At 33.4% G+C, this 17,829-nt stretch overlaps 2 protein-coding genes, 1 long non-coding RNA gene and 1 pseudogene across 3 annotated transcripts; 3 read left to right on the top strand and 1 right to left on the bottom strand.

The window, feature by feature from the left end:
• The first annotated feature begins 16 nt into the window (after positions 1-16).
• Positions 17-2,131, top strand: LOC130511773 (uncharacterized). Its single transcript, XR_008945282.1, has 3 exons — positions 17-381; positions 664-1,751; positions 1,856-2,131. It is a non-coding gene; the product is annotated as an uncharacterized LOC130511773 (long non-coding RNA).
• A 2,555-nt stretch (positions 2,132-4,686) lies between these two features.
• Positions 4,687-5,547, bottom strand: LOC130510672 (uncharacterized). The gene is made up of 2 exons (XM_057007215.1): positions 5,210-5,547; positions 4,687-5,117 (listed from the first exon to the last, which is right to left on the bottom strand). Exons 1-2 carry the CDS (start codon positions 5,545-5,547, stop codon positions 5,087-5,089), a joined length of 369 nt encoding a protein of 122 aa, XP_056863195.1. The 3' UTR covers positions 4,687-5,086.
• A 23-nt stretch (positions 5,548-5,570) lies between these two features.
• On the top strand, positions 5,571-6,305 carry LOC130511421 (probable glucan endo-1,3-beta-glucosidase BG3; annotated as a pseudogene).
• An 8,829-nt stretch (positions 6,306-15,134) lies between these two features.
• Positions 15,135-16,523, top strand: LOC108829429 (glucan endo-1,3-beta-glucosidase-like). The gene is made up of 2 exons (XM_057007782.1): positions 15,135-15,256; positions 15,353-16,523. Exons 1-2 carry the CDS (start codon positions 15,166-15,168, stop codon positions 16,309-16,311), a joined length of 1,050 nt encoding a protein of 349 aa, XP_056863762.1. The 5' UTR covers positions 15,135-15,165; the 3' UTR covers positions 16,312-16,523.
• The last annotated feature ends 1,306 nt before the right edge of the window (positions 16,524-17,829 follow it).

Here is a 17,829-nt window from a genome sequence, read left to right as displayed (position 1 = left end):
GGTTCTCACAATCTAACACCATTACATAATCCAGTGCATCCAATCGTCGTGATTAAGCCTCTGACTAAAAGCACATTCCGACTCTTCATACCATTTCACATTCAATATACCCACTCATAACTTCTACGGAGTGAATCTATAATCTATAAATATGTGAGTTTTTTCCTTTTTTTTCTTAATCTTCCTAAAACTTCCGTAAAACTTCCGAGTCGTCACCGTAGAGTATCGAGTTTCTTCGAGCGGGAAGAGAGCTTCGCAGCATAGTTTGTCAAACACTTCATTGTCACTGAGAAAAAAATATGACAGAGGAGAGAGAAGAAAAGGCCGGTGATTGCTTATTTGATGTTCGTAAAAGATGCGCTTGGATCACTCCGAGATCTGGTAAGTTTCATTGTCTTTCTTATGATTATGAGCTTGAGTAGTTTAAGAGATCTGGTATTAAGGTTGGAAGTAAGTGTTTGAATGAAGAGCTCATATTCTGAGTATTGATTTGTGATCACGTGATCTCTATTGTACAGTGACCAGTGACCACATAAACATGATTTGTTTCTTTGTCATTTCCTTACATTGATGGGCTTAGTCCTTAACTTTATCTTGCCTTGAATCTTTTCCTCTGCTATGCCTTGACCTGATGGTTTGTTTTTGAGATGTTTCATCTTACAGACCAATCTTGCATTGCTTTCCATGATTAAGAGGGGGGAGCTCCTGTCCATTATGACAAGTACGTGATGATATCTCTTTTACTGATTATTTTTGCTTAGTCTGTGATATGCTATTTGTGTATTATAAACGCTCTTATTTGTCAAACTGCTTGCATAAAAATTTCCGAGTTATTAAGCCTCTCTGGTGTAGTTCCGGAACTATCCTGGAAATACATTCTTTTCAAAAGCCAACCATTCAGGTAACTATGAAGTATCACCAATGCATTTTTTGTAAGATAATCTTCTTATAAGCCAAATTTCAAAGTGCTTAATCTTTATTGAAATAGAGAAATTTTCATGGAATTTGATTCAATTCTTACATCTGAACAAACAAACAAAAAAACGAGAAAATCACCTGAGTTGCTACCACCCCATTACTATCCATGATCCAAGGCTTAATGATTTGCTTTTTTTTTTCCTTGACAGTAGTTCTCTGGTTACTACAAACTTTGTCACTACATTTTAAAAGCTTTGGTAAACAGCATAGCTTTTAAATAAATATATATAGATGACTGTGCCTTAGGTAATTGTGCAACCGTTCTTAAGATCTTAGTGGATTGACGTACATGTGTTGCTTTTTCGTCCGTGTAGGAACAATAACACTCCGCTAGACTTGAAAATGGTTGCAGTCGACCAGGTTAAAGTACTTGACTGCTTGTGATAGACTTATCAATTTAAGAATTAATCAGTTGGTACAGCCATTTGAACGTATTTGACACAAGTATCGGGTGCTTAATCTTTGGCAATCAACTTGCTTGGTTGGCTGTTAGTAAAACTGAGACATGCTTCACTCACAGCGACTTGGGAAGTTTACAGGTTAAACACAGGTATAGAGTGGCACACTCCCATCCTTTTGGCTTTCCACAGGAGAGGACATTCGGCTGAAGAAGCTGCAAAGGAAACAGATGCAGAACAGGCAGTTTCAAAGGTAGAAGCTGCCATGACAGCGGCTGAAAAAGCTGCAAAGGAAACAGATGCAGCAGAAGCTGCTCGAGCTTATGCTGAAGAAGCTTCAAAGACACTGAAAGGAAAAAGAACATCTGCAAAGTGGTAAACACAATCTTCTTATATCAGACAACACATGATAAAATGAATACTTTCTCATGGTCGTATTGTAAATTTGATTAAACAAATGGTTTGTACGTGAGGTGAAGACGAAGAAGAAGAAGCTAAATGTGTTGCAGGTGATGAGAGAGAGAGAAGCGCAGAAGTAGTGTTTGTCTGTTGATGATTTTCCACTTAGAAACTCTTTTTAGTTGAAAAGCAGTAATCACAGATGCTAAAGCAAAAATGAGTTCCTCCCTTGATATTCAACCATACCAAAAAACAACATAAGTTTGAGTTTACATCTTTACATGCTTTAAACCAATAAAATAGAATTCTTATCTTACGGTAAGACATTAATTCCTTTATCGCGTGACCAATAAAATAACATTAAAGCAACTAAAGAGTTATCATTTTTATTTTCCCAATCTCCCAAAAGAAAAGTCCTCTAATTGAAATACCAAAACAGAAAACAATTCATTTTGGGAAGCCTATTGAAATAAAGTTATTTACGAGATTAAAATTCTTTCTCAAAACCTTTTCAAATATGTTTTTCTTCCACTATTTTTCATAGTATGCACAAGAAATTAATCATCGTTCCAAAATATATAAAAAACACACTAACAACATTGAAAATTACTCTCTCAGTAGTCCTCTCTATAACATCTATACACGGCCACATGTTGAAGAATAGCAAATGTATGTCCCAAATGTATTTACACATTCGTTACTTCCATAGACTATTTTATCTATAAACAATAATATCATGCAAGAAATACTTACATACATCAAAAATGCATATCCCGCGCTACATAACACATTCATTCTTTTTGGCAAGAACACATTCATTATTTATATATAGATAACTTACAAAATAATAATAATATAAATAGTGTAAGTTGTTATAAAATAGTGAAAATTAATGTTACATATAACTGAGAATACATTAAGCATTTTAAAAAGATTACATTAAATTAGTTTAAAGGCAAAATAAGTATATGTTTTATAGGTATTGTGAATACAAAATGTAAGGTTATTTTTATTGAATTAAACGTGATTTTTTATATAAAAAATACTAAAATAAAAAAGCTCAACCATAGTTTTAATATTGATATGAAACTAAATATATATAGACTTGCATAGTCTAACAAAAAACATAATGTAAAATAACTTAATAACAAACAAAAAATAACAGAAATGAAATTAGATAATTTATACTAAGACAAACATATTAAAATATCTATACCGACATAATAAAAATAGAACACAATTTCATTAATAATCACCACAACTGTGGTAAAGATAACTATTTATATGCCATAATTGTACTATGCACATAAAATTTATGGATCACCATGAACAGCAAACCGACATGTCTGGAGCTGACAAATTTTGAGATAGATCAAACGTTTCTTATGCGATGTTTCTATATTGAAAACGAAGTGTTATGGAACTAATATGATCTTTCCAGTACCACCAAAAAAGTGTCAACAATAATCTCGGAAATCGATATAGTGATTGTTATTAATATAAACAAATGGAAAAGTTTTTGGTGTTGGTTTTACGATGACTAACAAGTGCCTACACTCATCGGCAACTATTCAGTTTCAACACTTTTCAGTTTCAAAGTATAAATACTTTGATTAGCTTTGCATTATTACTTTGTCTCATTCAATATAACATTTTACTTTAATAAGAAATGCAACTTCAAATAATCACCACGTTCTCTCCAATAGTATATCGAAAGACTATGATTTCAATATAAAAAGTATATACTCTTATAACATACAAAAAAAAAATTATCCACAGCCCAATCCTTATGAACCTAAATACTACAAACCCCAAATAATTCACCAAATACAGAATCAAATTTTTATAAAATGAAACAACATGAAGACCCTTTAAAGTTCTCACAGCATAGCAATTCCACAACTCTTATGATAAAGAAACAACTATTGCAAACAAGCAAAATATATCTTATCACGTATAATTTCTCTTTACCTAAAACATTCAAAAGACATTTATCATTACTATACACATTTCTTGCAAGTCCAAACCACAAAATCATACAAAAAATAATAATCTAGATCACGAGTAAAGTATATCCCGCCCGTAGGGCGGGCCGACCCTAGTGAAATATATTTATACTATAATTCCTCATAATAAAAGGAACGTGGAGGAACTACCAATTCTTACAAGTGATAAAATTTCCATGTAAATGGTGAAAAAAGACAGGAACTGGAAGGAACGTGCTATTCCCTACAATTTTTTTCCCCGGTTGGTGTTACCATATATAATGTTTGTTTCCTCTATAGAAAAACTTCAGTACTTTCGGAAATTATCGTCTAACGAGAGATAACTAAAGTGTCAATGATGATTTCAAGAACTATTAGTAACAAAAGCCATCTTACAATAACTGATGATGGCTAGTTTGTCTAATGATGTTAGGATACAATTCAATGGTCCGCAATAGACGTGTGATTACCCGCTTTTAATTACCATATCCAACATTGCAAGTCATCATCGCATTTAACCTTAGGCTGTATGCAGTGGGGTATGTAGGGAAAGATCCATTATTCGGAGAAAGTTAGATATTCTGTTTCTTTTTATGTTTAACATAATTTATGACCGACCACATTTGCTCTAGAAGATTACTGATTCACAGTTATTCTGATTAGCTATTTGCATCCCGCTTATTTTCAAAAAAAAAAATACTTAATAGTATTTGAGATTTTGAGTATTTGACTTTGAGAAGGTGGACGATGCGTTCATTTAACAGTAAGATCTTTGTGTCAAGCTGGTTAGGCCCTATTAAAAGCTACATCCAGGACCGCTTTGTTGGAAACATGGAGTGCGACGGTCCAGCTCAATCCTGTTTGTCTATAATTAAAACAAAATTGAACAAAACTCCATACAAAAATGTATACATGTATATGTTATTTTGGTTCCATGACAAAATCTTATTCACCAAAAGAAAACTATACAAAAGGAATAAAGTTTTATTTATCAAAACGCAAAAAGAATATTTGAAAAATCAAATTTAAAAGACCAAAAAAAATTTTGCCCTAGGGTCCAAAATAATTTGGTCAGTCATGGCTACATGTATAGAAAGCTCACACTTTCAGACTACTGAATGATATGACTGGATGACTTTGTTTAATTTCATTTCATTGACCAGTCACCCATTTTCTCTTTGTTTTGGAATAAAACAAAGGGATCGGTATCTTAAAATCATCATCTTTTGGTTGTTTTTTCTTGAAGATGTCTCATCATCGATCGAGTTGCTTAGCCTCCACACCACTGTTTCTGCTTATTCTCAGCTTCGTACTGGCTTCCTTCTTCTACAAGGCAGGTTCAGTTCTCTTTCTTAACCTATTGATGATATCATATTGAATAATCTATTTAGATTAGAGTTTTCAGAATTTGATTAAATGCATTTTTTGTTGTTTATTGCGGATCTTAACCTGGAAATGAAGCTGGGCAAATCGGAGTGTGCTACGGGAAATTTGGAAACAACCTGCCACGTCCCGCAGATGTGGTTGCGTTTTACCGGCAGCGTAACATCCAGCTGATGCGTCTTTACGATCCCAACCATGAGGTTCTCGAGCTTATAATCGATGTTCCCAACTCTGATATCCAGCGTATCGCCTCCAACCAAGCTGAAGCGGACACATGGGTCCGTAACAACGTCCGCAACTACACAAAGGGGGTCAATTCCGCTACATATCGGTAGGAAACAAGGTGAAACCCTCGGATCCAGGGGCGAAGCCAAATGATAGAGAAGGGGTGCACAGGCACCCATAACTTTTTTAAAGAATAGTGTAAATGTTAAGTAAATTATATGCACCCATTAGAATTTATAGTTGTGCACCCATAAGAATTTAGATTAAGCCTAAATGAAAAACAAAATAAATTCCAAAAAAAAAACATGGAGTGAGCTGTTTCAGACCTCGGGATCAAGGTGTCTACAGCTACAGACACCAGAAGCCTTACAGGGTTTCCGCCCTCGAGAGGATCTTTCACACTGGTATTCCGGATTTTTATCGCGCGGGTGATAGATTTCTTGGTGAGCAAGAAATCTCTTCTGCTCGTGAATATCGACACTTACTTCATCTACTTTAAGAACATGGAAGCCCGTCAGTTTGGTGTACCCTCTGTTAGCTGAAAAAAAAACACTGTAGTCAATGACGGGTTAAACAAATACCGAAACCTCTTCGTCGCACTCCTGGACACTGTCTACGTGGCATTGGAGGAGTTAAGTGGCGGAGCAGTGAAGATCATGGTGTCGGAGAGCGGTTGGCCAACAGCGGGAGGAACGGCTGCCAGTGTGTATAATGCAAGAACATATGTGAACAATTTGATACAAGCTGCGAAGAATGGAACTCCAAGGAGGCCAGAGAGAGCTACCGAGACTTATCTATTGTTGGATTTTGATGTCAAGTTAGTGAATAATTGTTCTGATCGATTTTTCATGATCAAGGTTTGATGATAATAGGAGATGTTTTTTTTTCTGTTTTGCTTTTAAGTTTGGTTCTATTTCTTTTACGTTTTCAAACGTTGAGCTAAAAATTCGACCTGACTACATGTGGAACAAAGAAATCAATCCTTGATCTAAACCAACAAAGTGAATCCTCGTCTAGTAGAAATCACTACACCATCATTTTACCCCAAAAAAAAAAATCACTACACCATCACAATGAGGTCATCCTTTTTTTATTTGCCAATCCATTATATTTTTCGTAATTTATAATAAGTACCAAATGTCAAATTCATCCATTATAGACCGAACACACATCATTGATGATAAGTATCAAATGTCAAATTCACCCATTATAAAGTACTATATATATGCGTTTATGCAATGATATGTTCCAATACAAATGGTTTTGATTCACTCATTGGCTTCAATCCCCGGTTCAGTCTTTCTTTAAATTAGATGCAAAAAATGCTATAAAATCTGGATGTATTGATGTTTTTGAGATTCACTCGTTTAAGGATTTAAACTATCTTTGTAAATGAACTAAAATGATGAAGGATTCAAAGAAGGCTCTTTACGGTCTACGACAAGCTCCTAGAGTTTGGAATATAAAATTGAATAAGATTCTCAAAAGCCTGAAGTTTGGGAGATGCTCGAAAGAACCATCTTTGTATCGCAAAGAAGAAAACAGAGAACTTCTTATCGTCGTAGTCTATGTAGATGATTTGTTAGTCACCGGATCTTCGCTCAAAGCTATAAAGGAGTTCAAAGATGAGATGGCTGCAAAGTTCGAGATGAGCGACCTTGGAAAATTGACTTACTACCTAGGTATAGAAGTCTTGCAACTTGATCACGGAATTATACTGAAACAGGACAGATATGCTCGAAAAATACTTGAGAAACCTTCATGAGCTCCTGCAATAGTTCTCATGTGCCGATGGAGTTAAATGGCAAGTTCTCTAAAGCGGTTAAAGAAGAGAAGATAGATGAGAAGCAATACCGCCGTACTATTGGATGCCTTCGCTACCTATTACACACTCGACCAGATTTGTCGTTTGCGGTTGGTGTTCTTAGCCGCTATATGCAGGACCCGAGGACTTCTCACGGAGCTGCTCTGAAGCTTGTTCTCAGGTATCTACCCGGAACATGCTCACTTGGGTTATACTACTCACGAGGAACAGGAACGAAGTTGACAGGTTATAGCGATGCATCTCATAATGTTGACGAAGACGACGGTAAAAGCATCACGGGTCATATCTTTTATCTTGGTAATAGCCATATCACTTGGTGCTCGACTAAACAGGAGATTGTGGCTCTTTCTTCTTGCGAAGCTGAGTTCATGGCCGCGACCGAAGCAGCAAAACAAGCAGTGTGGTTGCAAAAGTTATTAAGCGAAGCCGTGGGAGAAGAAAGCAAACGTGTTCTTATCAAGGTTGATAACAAATCTGCGATAGCCCTCACGAAAAATCCGGTGTTCCATGGAAGAAGCAAACACATTCACAGGAGGTTCTATTTTATAAGGGAATGTGTTGAAAACGAGCTGATCGAAGTTGAACATGTAGCTGGAGTTGAGCAAAAGGCAGATATTCTTACCAAGTCGCTTGGTAGGTTAAAGTTCAAAGAAATGAGGTGTCTTATTGGAGTCGAAGATGTGGATGAAGAGAGGTTCAAGCTTAAGGGGGAGAATGTTGATAAGCTTGAATAACTTAGCGACCAAGTTATAGAAGTCCTTAATGTTTAGGAAGTTGTTTAACTTACCTTTGTGTGTTTAGTTTAGGATTTCTATTAGCTATAAATATTGATATGTCGATGGACTGACATATGTGTGTTTTGTGATTGAAAGCTTATATTGTGTTGTGGTTAAAACTTTGATATATTGAATAAGAGAAGGACTTCTTATTACCAACTTCTTGTTATTCTATATCTACGTGGCATTGGAGGAGTTAAGTGGCGGAGCAGTGAAGATCATGGTGTCGGAGAGCGGTTGGCCAACAGCGGGAGGAACGGCTGCCAGTGTGTATAATGCAAGAACATATGTGAACAATTTGATACAAGCTGCGAAGAATGGAACTCCAAGGAGGCCAGAGAGAGCTACCGAGACTTATCTATTGTTGGATTTTGATGTCAAGTTAGTGAATAATTGTTCTGATCGATTTTTCATGATCAAGGTTTGATGATAATAGGAGATGTTTTTTTTTCTGTTTTGCTTTTAAGTTTGGTTCTATTTCTTTTACGTTTTCAAACGTTGAGCTAAAAATTCGACCTGACTACATGTGGAACAAAGAAATCAATCCTTGATCTAAACCAACAAAGTGAATCCTCGTCTAGTAGAAATCACTACACCATCATTTTACCCCAAAAAAAAAAATCACTACACCATCACAATGAGGTCATCCTTTTTTTATTTGCCAATCCATTATATTTTTCGTAATTTATAATAAGTACCAAATGTCAAATTCATCCATTATAGACCGAACACACATCATTGATGATAAGTATCAAATGTCAAATTCACCCATTATAAAGTACTATATATATGCGTTTATGCAATGATACGTTCCAATACAAATGGTTTTGATTCACTCATTGGCTTCAATCCCCGGTTCAGTCTTTCTTTAAATTAGATGCAAAAAATGCTATAAAATCTGGATGTATTGATGTTTTTGAGATTCACTCGTTTAAGGATTTAAACTATCTTTGTAAATGAACTAAAATGATGATGCTATTTTGGATATAAATAAGTGTCTGTTTGATTTGTGAAGACAGAGAGATAAAACAGAGGAACCGTTTTAAAGTTTCTTCATGTTGCAAAAGATTTTATTTGTACCAACCAGCAAGAAAATGCCGAAGCAGGAAGCTGAAGGCGCAAGCTAGTGGTTTTCAATTACAAACCGCATGCAGAATCCAACATGCAGTAAATAATCATATTAAATCTAGTGTTGTAGAGATTTGAATTCTAAACAATTTTAATCATAAAACAAAACTTCAAAACTCTTGCATATAACCTCTAGATTCTTAAAATCACTACACCATCAAATTTTGATAAACTTTTTAAATATTAAAACCTCATTATAATTTTTAATTTTTTTTAACAAATCTATTGATTTTTAGAATCAACCAAGTCTACATAAATTCTTCTCACTTAACCCCTCCTAAGAAGATTTTAATTTTGTTTTTAAATACAAGAAGCATGTTCATCTATAATGATAGATGTTAACCTTCATCCAAAAAATGATTTAGTAAAGAAGTGATGGTAACAGATTTATTTGGACCACTAAAACTTTTTAACGTAAATGTAACCTCCTTTTAACAAATATATAAAAGCCGTTAAAGAAAAAAAAATACGTACATGTAATTTGTACATTGTAAATTTGAATACATTTTCGGTGTACTGATAAAATTATAGTTATTTATGCAACATTTTCCATTTTATCACCTGCTCCTAATATTTTTAACTATGTTTATGTTAAAATGTTATACTCCTTTCAAATTAATTGTCGTTTTAGAGTTATAATTTTGTTTTATTTTAAGTGTCGCTCTTTTAACTTATTAATTAAAAAATCTTAACTAATAAAGTTAGTTTTTTTTATCTTCTTAGAGGGAATCATGCCACATGTCCTACTTTTATTTAAACGTTGCGTTTTATGCTTTCTGGTTTCCTTTTCGTCTTTTGATTCCGTTTAGTTTTGTGTTTAGTTATTTCTGTTTTTGTTTGGGCCTTTTTACCATTTCGTATTTGGCCATTGAATTATTAAGATCAACTGACATGAGAATACAAATATAGTAATATGGTGAACCAATAAAATAAAGGGTTCAAGCCCAACCCAAAAGCCAACTTTATTAGCTGCATTTATTCTATTAATTCTCTAGCATAACCTATTGACAAGGTTGTGTCTAACTAATTTTTTCAACAATACATACCAAAAAAATAAACTTTATATTTCCTAACTGCATCTAAATATAATTTTTTGTAACCACCAGTTACGAAAACCATAAAAATCGTGATCTACTTTAATTTTCTAACTGCATCTAATTATTTTTTCTTTTTATATTAGTGTCCACCCACTCAATTTAATCAGTTACAAAAGACAAGCAATTATAGATTGAGAATTTGAGATGCAATTGTTTTTTTTGACATCGTGAGATGTAATTAACGTGGTGACGTGTATCAGTTATGTTTTTTTTATAAAACATCTACTTACGTTTAGTAATAAAATATGGGCAATTATAACTGATATAATATAAAAACTATTAAAATATATAACATGTTGCAAATTTTATGAATAAAATTTAATTAAAAATTGTTTTTTTGAAATACATATGACATGAGTGCATAGTTATGAAACTTGACTTATTTAATGTAGTTACAAACTAAAAACATATTTTGTAAGCATTTACACACTAAAAACATATTTTGTAACCATATATATTTTGAAAATTTCCAAATAAAAAACTCAAGATATTTTAAAATTGTGATACTTTAAATTTCAAAAAAATATTCATATAAATTATTTATTTTAACGGGTTTTAAATAGGTCATTCAATTAAAAATATTTTTTAAAAATTTATTAAAAGTTATTTTCAGTTAGTGAAAACTATATTAACCCATTTAGACACACATATTTAACAGAATATAATAAAACTTTATTTCCAAATAATTTTAAAAAATTTGTTCGTTTTTCCGTGCAGACTGTTTGAAATTAGTTTTCAGATATAATATTTTAAGAACCATTCGAATATAAAGACTAGATCTAATGGAGTATGAGAATTTGATTTTTGACGTCCCCATGTACCAAATTTCTTGGGCTGCATTCGAGTAGATATGCTAGCCCATGTGCCGCTCCTTTTGAAATCTTTAGTCGCACTGACCATGTTAGGAGAAGCAGAAGCAAAGTCTTAAAACGCTGGGCCTTTACGCTTTCACAAGAATGTATGCGGTATTGAAATACATATTAGTTCAACAACTACATAAACAATTTGGTTAGTATTCAATGGAGGAGCCAGAAAGTTTTTGAACCAGGATCAAAAATAATAATTCTATTACCTTCCCAATTTGAAACTTTTTATTAAATTTCATTGACTACATCTTTAAATATTTGTTTCAATAGAAAAATCTTATTCTAACCAATTACCATATTGATCAAACTAAGAATGATAAAACCACTTTGATGTATTTTTTATGAGTCTTGCTATAAAATTATGACCACAAAGTTGATATATTTGTCAAGTTAAATATTTGTGTTTTACCTTATCTCTTTGATTATGATGATATTACAATTTTGTTTTCACCGGGATCATTTAGATAAATTGGTCTATTATTTATCTAATTAATAAAAAATAGGCTATTTCTAAATATGAAACTAGCTGTTAAAAATATTCAGATTATAAACATAAACCCTAAATATTTTGGTTGAATTCCTTTAGTCAAAATATTTTTTTCAAAGAATCATAATCATCTTCGGTTTGATAAATAAATAATAAGAAAACAAAGTATAAACTAAAAAAGAACCAAATTTCAAATTCATCCAAAACATGCTTCTGGAATACGAACTCTCCCGTTTGTCGAAGAAAAGGAGTTTTTTTTATTAATTTAATTTTAATGTTCCTGATAATAAATTACAATACTATTTGGGCCTAATATAAGTTGGGTTTAAATCTAATATGTAACTAAGGGCCTGGCTGGAATAACCGCAACGGTTGCGATTGCGGTTGCGGGAGTTTGAGGGTGCGGATGGTTGCGGTTTTAAGCGTTTTCTAGAGATTGTACGACTGGTATGACAGTTAGAAATTGTTGCGTTTGCGGAACTTTTATGACTGGTAAACTACCAAACGAAACATCTGTTAAATAATAATTTAACAATATTTAAATTTTATATAATTATAAAAATTATATAAAATATAATATATATAAAATTTATATTTATAAAATCATAATATTAAATTTTAAAAATTTATAGAAAATATTTTGGTTTTAAATTTTTATAATATAAATTGAAATATAATATGTATACATTTTACAATTTCTATTATTTCAATTTAAAAAAAAATTATCCTCCCGCAACCGCCCGCAACCGCAAACGTTAGCTGGAACCAGCTTTTGATTTTAAGTGGTTTGGAGCGGTTTGAAGCGATTTATAGCGTTTTCTGTGATTGTTTCGAAACGCAAACAACCGCTACGAACCGCGAAAGCTGTGTTTGCAGGTGGTAGCGGGAAAACCAGTCAGCCCCTAAGTTTAGAATAAAAATGTATTATTGATTCCATTGGTTTTTTTTTTTTTGCAGAAGTTGAAATTGAGAGAAAAATTAACACAAATCCAAATTTTAACAAATAAATGATATAAATGTATTAGTTATATAATTTAGTATTTAAATTTTAATATTTTAATTATTTTTGTGGAGATATATTTTTAAATGGAGTCAATTTTTTTGGGGGGTCAATACATTTTTACTTAAAAGAAATACAAATATTTTTTAAAAAAGTAGTGGGGTCAGCTCACTGCACTCCTCCTTTATTGCCTCCGTCCATGTTAGTATTCTTTGTCTTGACGATATTATGTTGTTGCAAAAAGGTTTCGATCATCTCTGCATAGTCCATTGTTACATGAGAATTATATAGCCAACTATGTGCCAACAATACAAACATTTGGCTGAAATGCAGGTTATAAACTATGTTTCAAATACTTGGGTAAATGTATGCCTTCGACTGAATCCAACACCTGCACACGTTGTTCCACTATCAACTGAGATAAAATATATTTTCCAAATATTTTGGTCACAAACTTCTCGCAATATACTTTAGGATGCTTCGTAAGTAAAAAATATAAGGCAGCAAATTTAGGTACGACATCTCAAACAACCATGATCGATAAAGATATTTTACTACGACAATCTGATAAAGTTACTCTAATCATTCATAGCGGAGACTAAGTAAAATATAGTATCTCGCTGAAACATCAGAGAGAGTGTCTAACACATACAATAAAACAAAAGCAAAGGTATAGTTCCGCGCGAAGCGCGGACACACTACTAGTAAAAAGAAATAAAACGAAACAAGTCAAGCTCAAACAACTAACCAATTTCCAATTTCGATATGGTAATCACAACTACTTATTTCGATTTGTACTAAACAATTTCAAAACAATTTCGATATAGTAATATGGTAATCACAACTACTTATTTCGATTTGTACTAAACAATTTCAAAACAAAGTATACACTACGATCGCTAATTACTATCAAATGGATCAGAAAAAAAAATATCATTCTCATTCAACATATTTTCATTTTTATATTTTTGAACATATTTTTTCACTAAAAGCATAAAATAAATTGTAAAATTATTTAAGAATTAAAATATACAAATCCGGCGCGTAGCGCCGGCACACCACTAGTATTCAATAAAACAATGTATTAATTATGGGTAAAACAATAACTCTAATGGTTTTCTTAATAAGTATGAAAAAATCTAGGTGAAATGGAGAGAGTATAACAGTAGTTGGATTTTTTTGAGAATATGGTTATGACTTCGAGCCATTTAGAACCTACCACTAATTTTCTGAGAGAAAATCAATTGGATTTATTCGTTCTTGTGGATCTTTATTTCACCAAACTTTCATACGGATTGTAAGACTATAGTGTCTTAACGTATAAGAAGGTGCCAGGGATGGCTCCAAGAATAGTCTACCCTTAGTGGTCTAAAACCTATTATTAATCAGGGCTGGACATTTAATCCGTAAAATTTGGTTCGATTCGTTATTTGTTTTGATTCAATCCGAAAATTCCGGATATCCGTAAGCTTTCGAAGCAAAACAGATATTAAAAATCAATATCCGTTAAAATCGAATCAAATCACAAATATTAAAATTTTGGGAATCGGATATCTTATCCGATCGATAATATACAAATATACATGTATATCTTGATTATATTTAAAGTTATAAATTTATAAAATTATATAATTATTATTCTAGCATATGATTTGATAGATTTTATTCACATTATTATTTATATAAAAACAAGTATTACATAAAAGAAAGAGAAAACATTTATGACAATATTTATAATTTTTTTTTAAGTTTTGTGTTATCATATTTGTTAACTAAGTTTAAAAAATTAACAAAATACGTAGATTCACTACTTCTTTTAATCTTTATCTTATATATCATGCAAAAAATAGTTTACAAAACAAATTTGTATCGAATTTTTAAGATTATTTGTATTAGTCAAAACAAATAAGATATCCGTAAATATCCGCAAATATTTATTTATTTTATGAATATCCATTTTCCCAAATATCCATATTTTTCGAAACAAAAAAAATCAAAAAATTAAATATCCGTAACATACAAAACAAATCACAAATACTTTCAAAAATATGGATATCCGATTCGTGTCTTGAACTATTATTTTTTTTTTTTTGATATCTCTGGTGTCTGGGCAGCCACTTTCCCAAATATCCCCCGAAGGGGTCCAGCGCCCCAGCAGTAAGGATGTTAAATCGCTGTGGCCGGGTTTCGAAGCTGGGTGGCGGACACCTCAGCCGAGGTTCCATTACCACCAGGCTACGAAGCCCGGTTTCTTGAACTATTATTGATAACGTAAAAGAACAGTTAATATTAGTTCAAACGAGATTGGCGTATGATTAACGTCTCATAATACCATGATCCAACCTATTACTAGAAAACACAACAACCACTTAAATTTGAGTATTTTTATAACCAATTCATCCATCTCATTTGACTCTTCAGTCTATGGGTATATTGACCCTAGCTGTTGAAAGCTGTTTGTGTAGAGAACTCATAATCGTAGACTTTTCAAACATAAATGTATGAAGTAAATTTGTGGGGCGTTGCATGCATTGACTGACTTAAACCCCGAACTCACACTATAAATAGGCGCAAAATGGTACGATTCAAACATATAAAAAAACTCACAGTATTATTTCATGACAATGTCTGAGGTTAGGATGTTAGCATTATCACCAATGTTGATGTTACTTCTCAGCCTTCTGATGGCTTCCTTTTTCGACACCACAGGTTTAGTCATCTTCTAAGCTTATGTAGCATCCATTAATCATATTCTATAACCCTACTGATTATATTTTATTACATGCCAATTAATTTTATTACTAGCTGGACAAATCGGAGTATGCTTCGGGCAGATGGGAAACAACCTACCAAAGCCACCGGAAGTTGTGGCTATGTTCAAGAAGTACAGCATCCCGCGAATGCGGATGTACGATGTCAACCCTGAAGCTCTCAACGCTCTCCGTGGCTCCAACATCGAGTTCATCCTCGACATTCCCAATCACAAAGTAGAAGGTATCGCAAATAGTCAAACGGTGGCTAACGCATGGGTCCAAGACAACGTCAAGATGTACAAAGATGTCAGATTCAAGTACATATCGGTCGGAAACGAGGTGAAACCAGAGTACGCAGCCGGGAAGGCAATGGTTCTCATCCAGGCTATGCAAAACATTGATAAAGCGCTTTCCGAAGCAGACCTCAGCAATATCAAGGTCTCCACGACTACATACTTGGGAGCCTTCACGGACACGTATCCTCCTTCTCGCGGACGATTCAAGGATGAGTATAGAAACTTCCTCCAACAGGTGATAGGTTTCTTGGTGAACAAGCGATCTCCTCTGCTCGTCAATATCTACACTTACTTCGGCTACATTCAAGACAAGAAGAACATCCCTCTGGAATTCGCTCTTTTAAAACCGAACAAGGGATTCAATGACCCCAAAAACCAGCTCCATTACCAAAACCTCTTCGATGCCAATCTCGACTCAGTTTACGCTGCATTGGAGAAATCGGGCGGGGGATCGTTGGAAGTCGTGGTGTCGGAGAGCGGTTGGCCCACGCAGGGAGAAGACCCCGAGGCAAGTTTGCCGAATGCGGAGGCTTATGTTAACAATTTGAGACTAAGTGTGCAGAATGGATCCCCGAAAAGGCGAGGGAAACCTATAGAGACTTACATATTCGCCATGTTCGATGAGAATGATAAGCCGGGTGCTGAGACTGAGAGGCACTTTGGGCTGTTTAATTATACTACTAGAGAGCTTAAATATGGTGTTAGGTTCAACTAATCTCCTTCGAGAGACTTCTTAAAGAAGCAAGGGCGATGCGGTAAAATGGTATTTGTCTATTTGAGGATTTTTATGTCTTAAAAATGTGTGAACTTGCTGTAATAATAAGGACTAGTGAGCCTTAACCGTTGTTTTTACTTCATCTATTTCAATAATGTAATGAGAGTTGTTCGAGTATAGTAAACAAAAACTTTTAAATATTTAGCTGAAACATTTAGACATAACACAAAGCTTAAACAAAGCCATCATCAACACGGCGTCTATTTTTGTCGTCAAAAACCGAAATAGACACCAAGAAGAAAGTTCTTTGGCTATTAACTATTATAACTACACAATGCTTATACTGTTCTAACTAAGACATGTCACATGTCCCTTCATGGTTGCAATCTTTGGTACCAAACTCAATCTTAACTTGTGGTCTGAGTTTTAAACTATTTTAAATTTCTTTGTTTGTCATCATCTTTTGTACTGCTTTTCTAGACTGCTACGAGGTAGCTACGAGCCTACGACTTGATATTGAGAACATAATGTATATTTCACACATGTATAAGAATATTCATTAATATTTTCATAACAAAAAGGAATATTCATATAATACGATGAAGTTATTAATTGTATATGTATAGGAGTGTTCCCTTAAATGCTTGGTTATCTAGTATCCACTATCTATATTCTTTACAATATTGTACTTTTTTGAGTATCAAATGCCAAATTCAACCATTACAGAAACACACATAACTGAAGATGGCTATAATGTTTCCTGTATAGATAAACTTCAGAACTTTCGGAAATTATCGTCTAACTAAGGAGAAATAACTAGAGTTCCATTGATGATTTCAAGAACTATTAGTAACGAAAGCCATCTTACCATAATTGATGATGATTAGTTTGTCTAACGACGTTAGGATACAATACAATGGTCCTCAATAGACGTGTGATTACTGGCTTTTACCATGATTCCAAAATGCTGCATAGAAACAACATGCTGCATAATCAAGCCTTGACGCCTCCGTTAGCTACCTTCCGGGAGATCGACAGGCATACCATCAACTCTATTAATGCTTGGCGAAAGCGCAAGCGATTCATGAATCTAATGGCATGTTGGCTCATCTGACCCTCCATCCCTCTCTTTGCTCATGATAAAGTTGCTCTGTTTTTTACCTTTCTTTTTTGCCAGAGCCTCTTTTGTATAGGTTTCGATCTTGTAGAACAAACCTTTTATCTTAATTGAAACTAGATTTTGACCCGCGCTTTGGAAGCGCGGAATATTTTACGATGAAAAATTTCATTAATAATTTAACAAATATTTTGGTAATTTTTAAAGAGTGTGTATTTAAAATATTTTTGCATTTAAATCAGTGTTTTTAAATTGAACCCGATTGTGATTATACCGGTTAATCCGGAGATCTGACAATTCAATTTAGGCTTTTAAAATATACATATTAAAAAAATCACTAAAACTCGAGACTAACCGATTGAACTGATGGATGACCGATATGTAATCTAATTGGATTTAAA

Source organism: Raphanus sativus, chromosome 4, assembly GCF_000801105.2.
Source record: "Raphanus sativus cultivar WK10039 chromosome 4, ASM80110v3, whole genome shotgun sequence".
Classification (NCBI taxonomy): Eukaryota; Viridiplantae; Streptophyta; class Magnoliopsida; order Brassicales; family Brassicaceae; genus Raphanus; species Raphanus sativus.
Note: the sequence above shows the minus strand (reverse complement) of the source record. Positions and strands in the feature narration are given on the sequence as shown.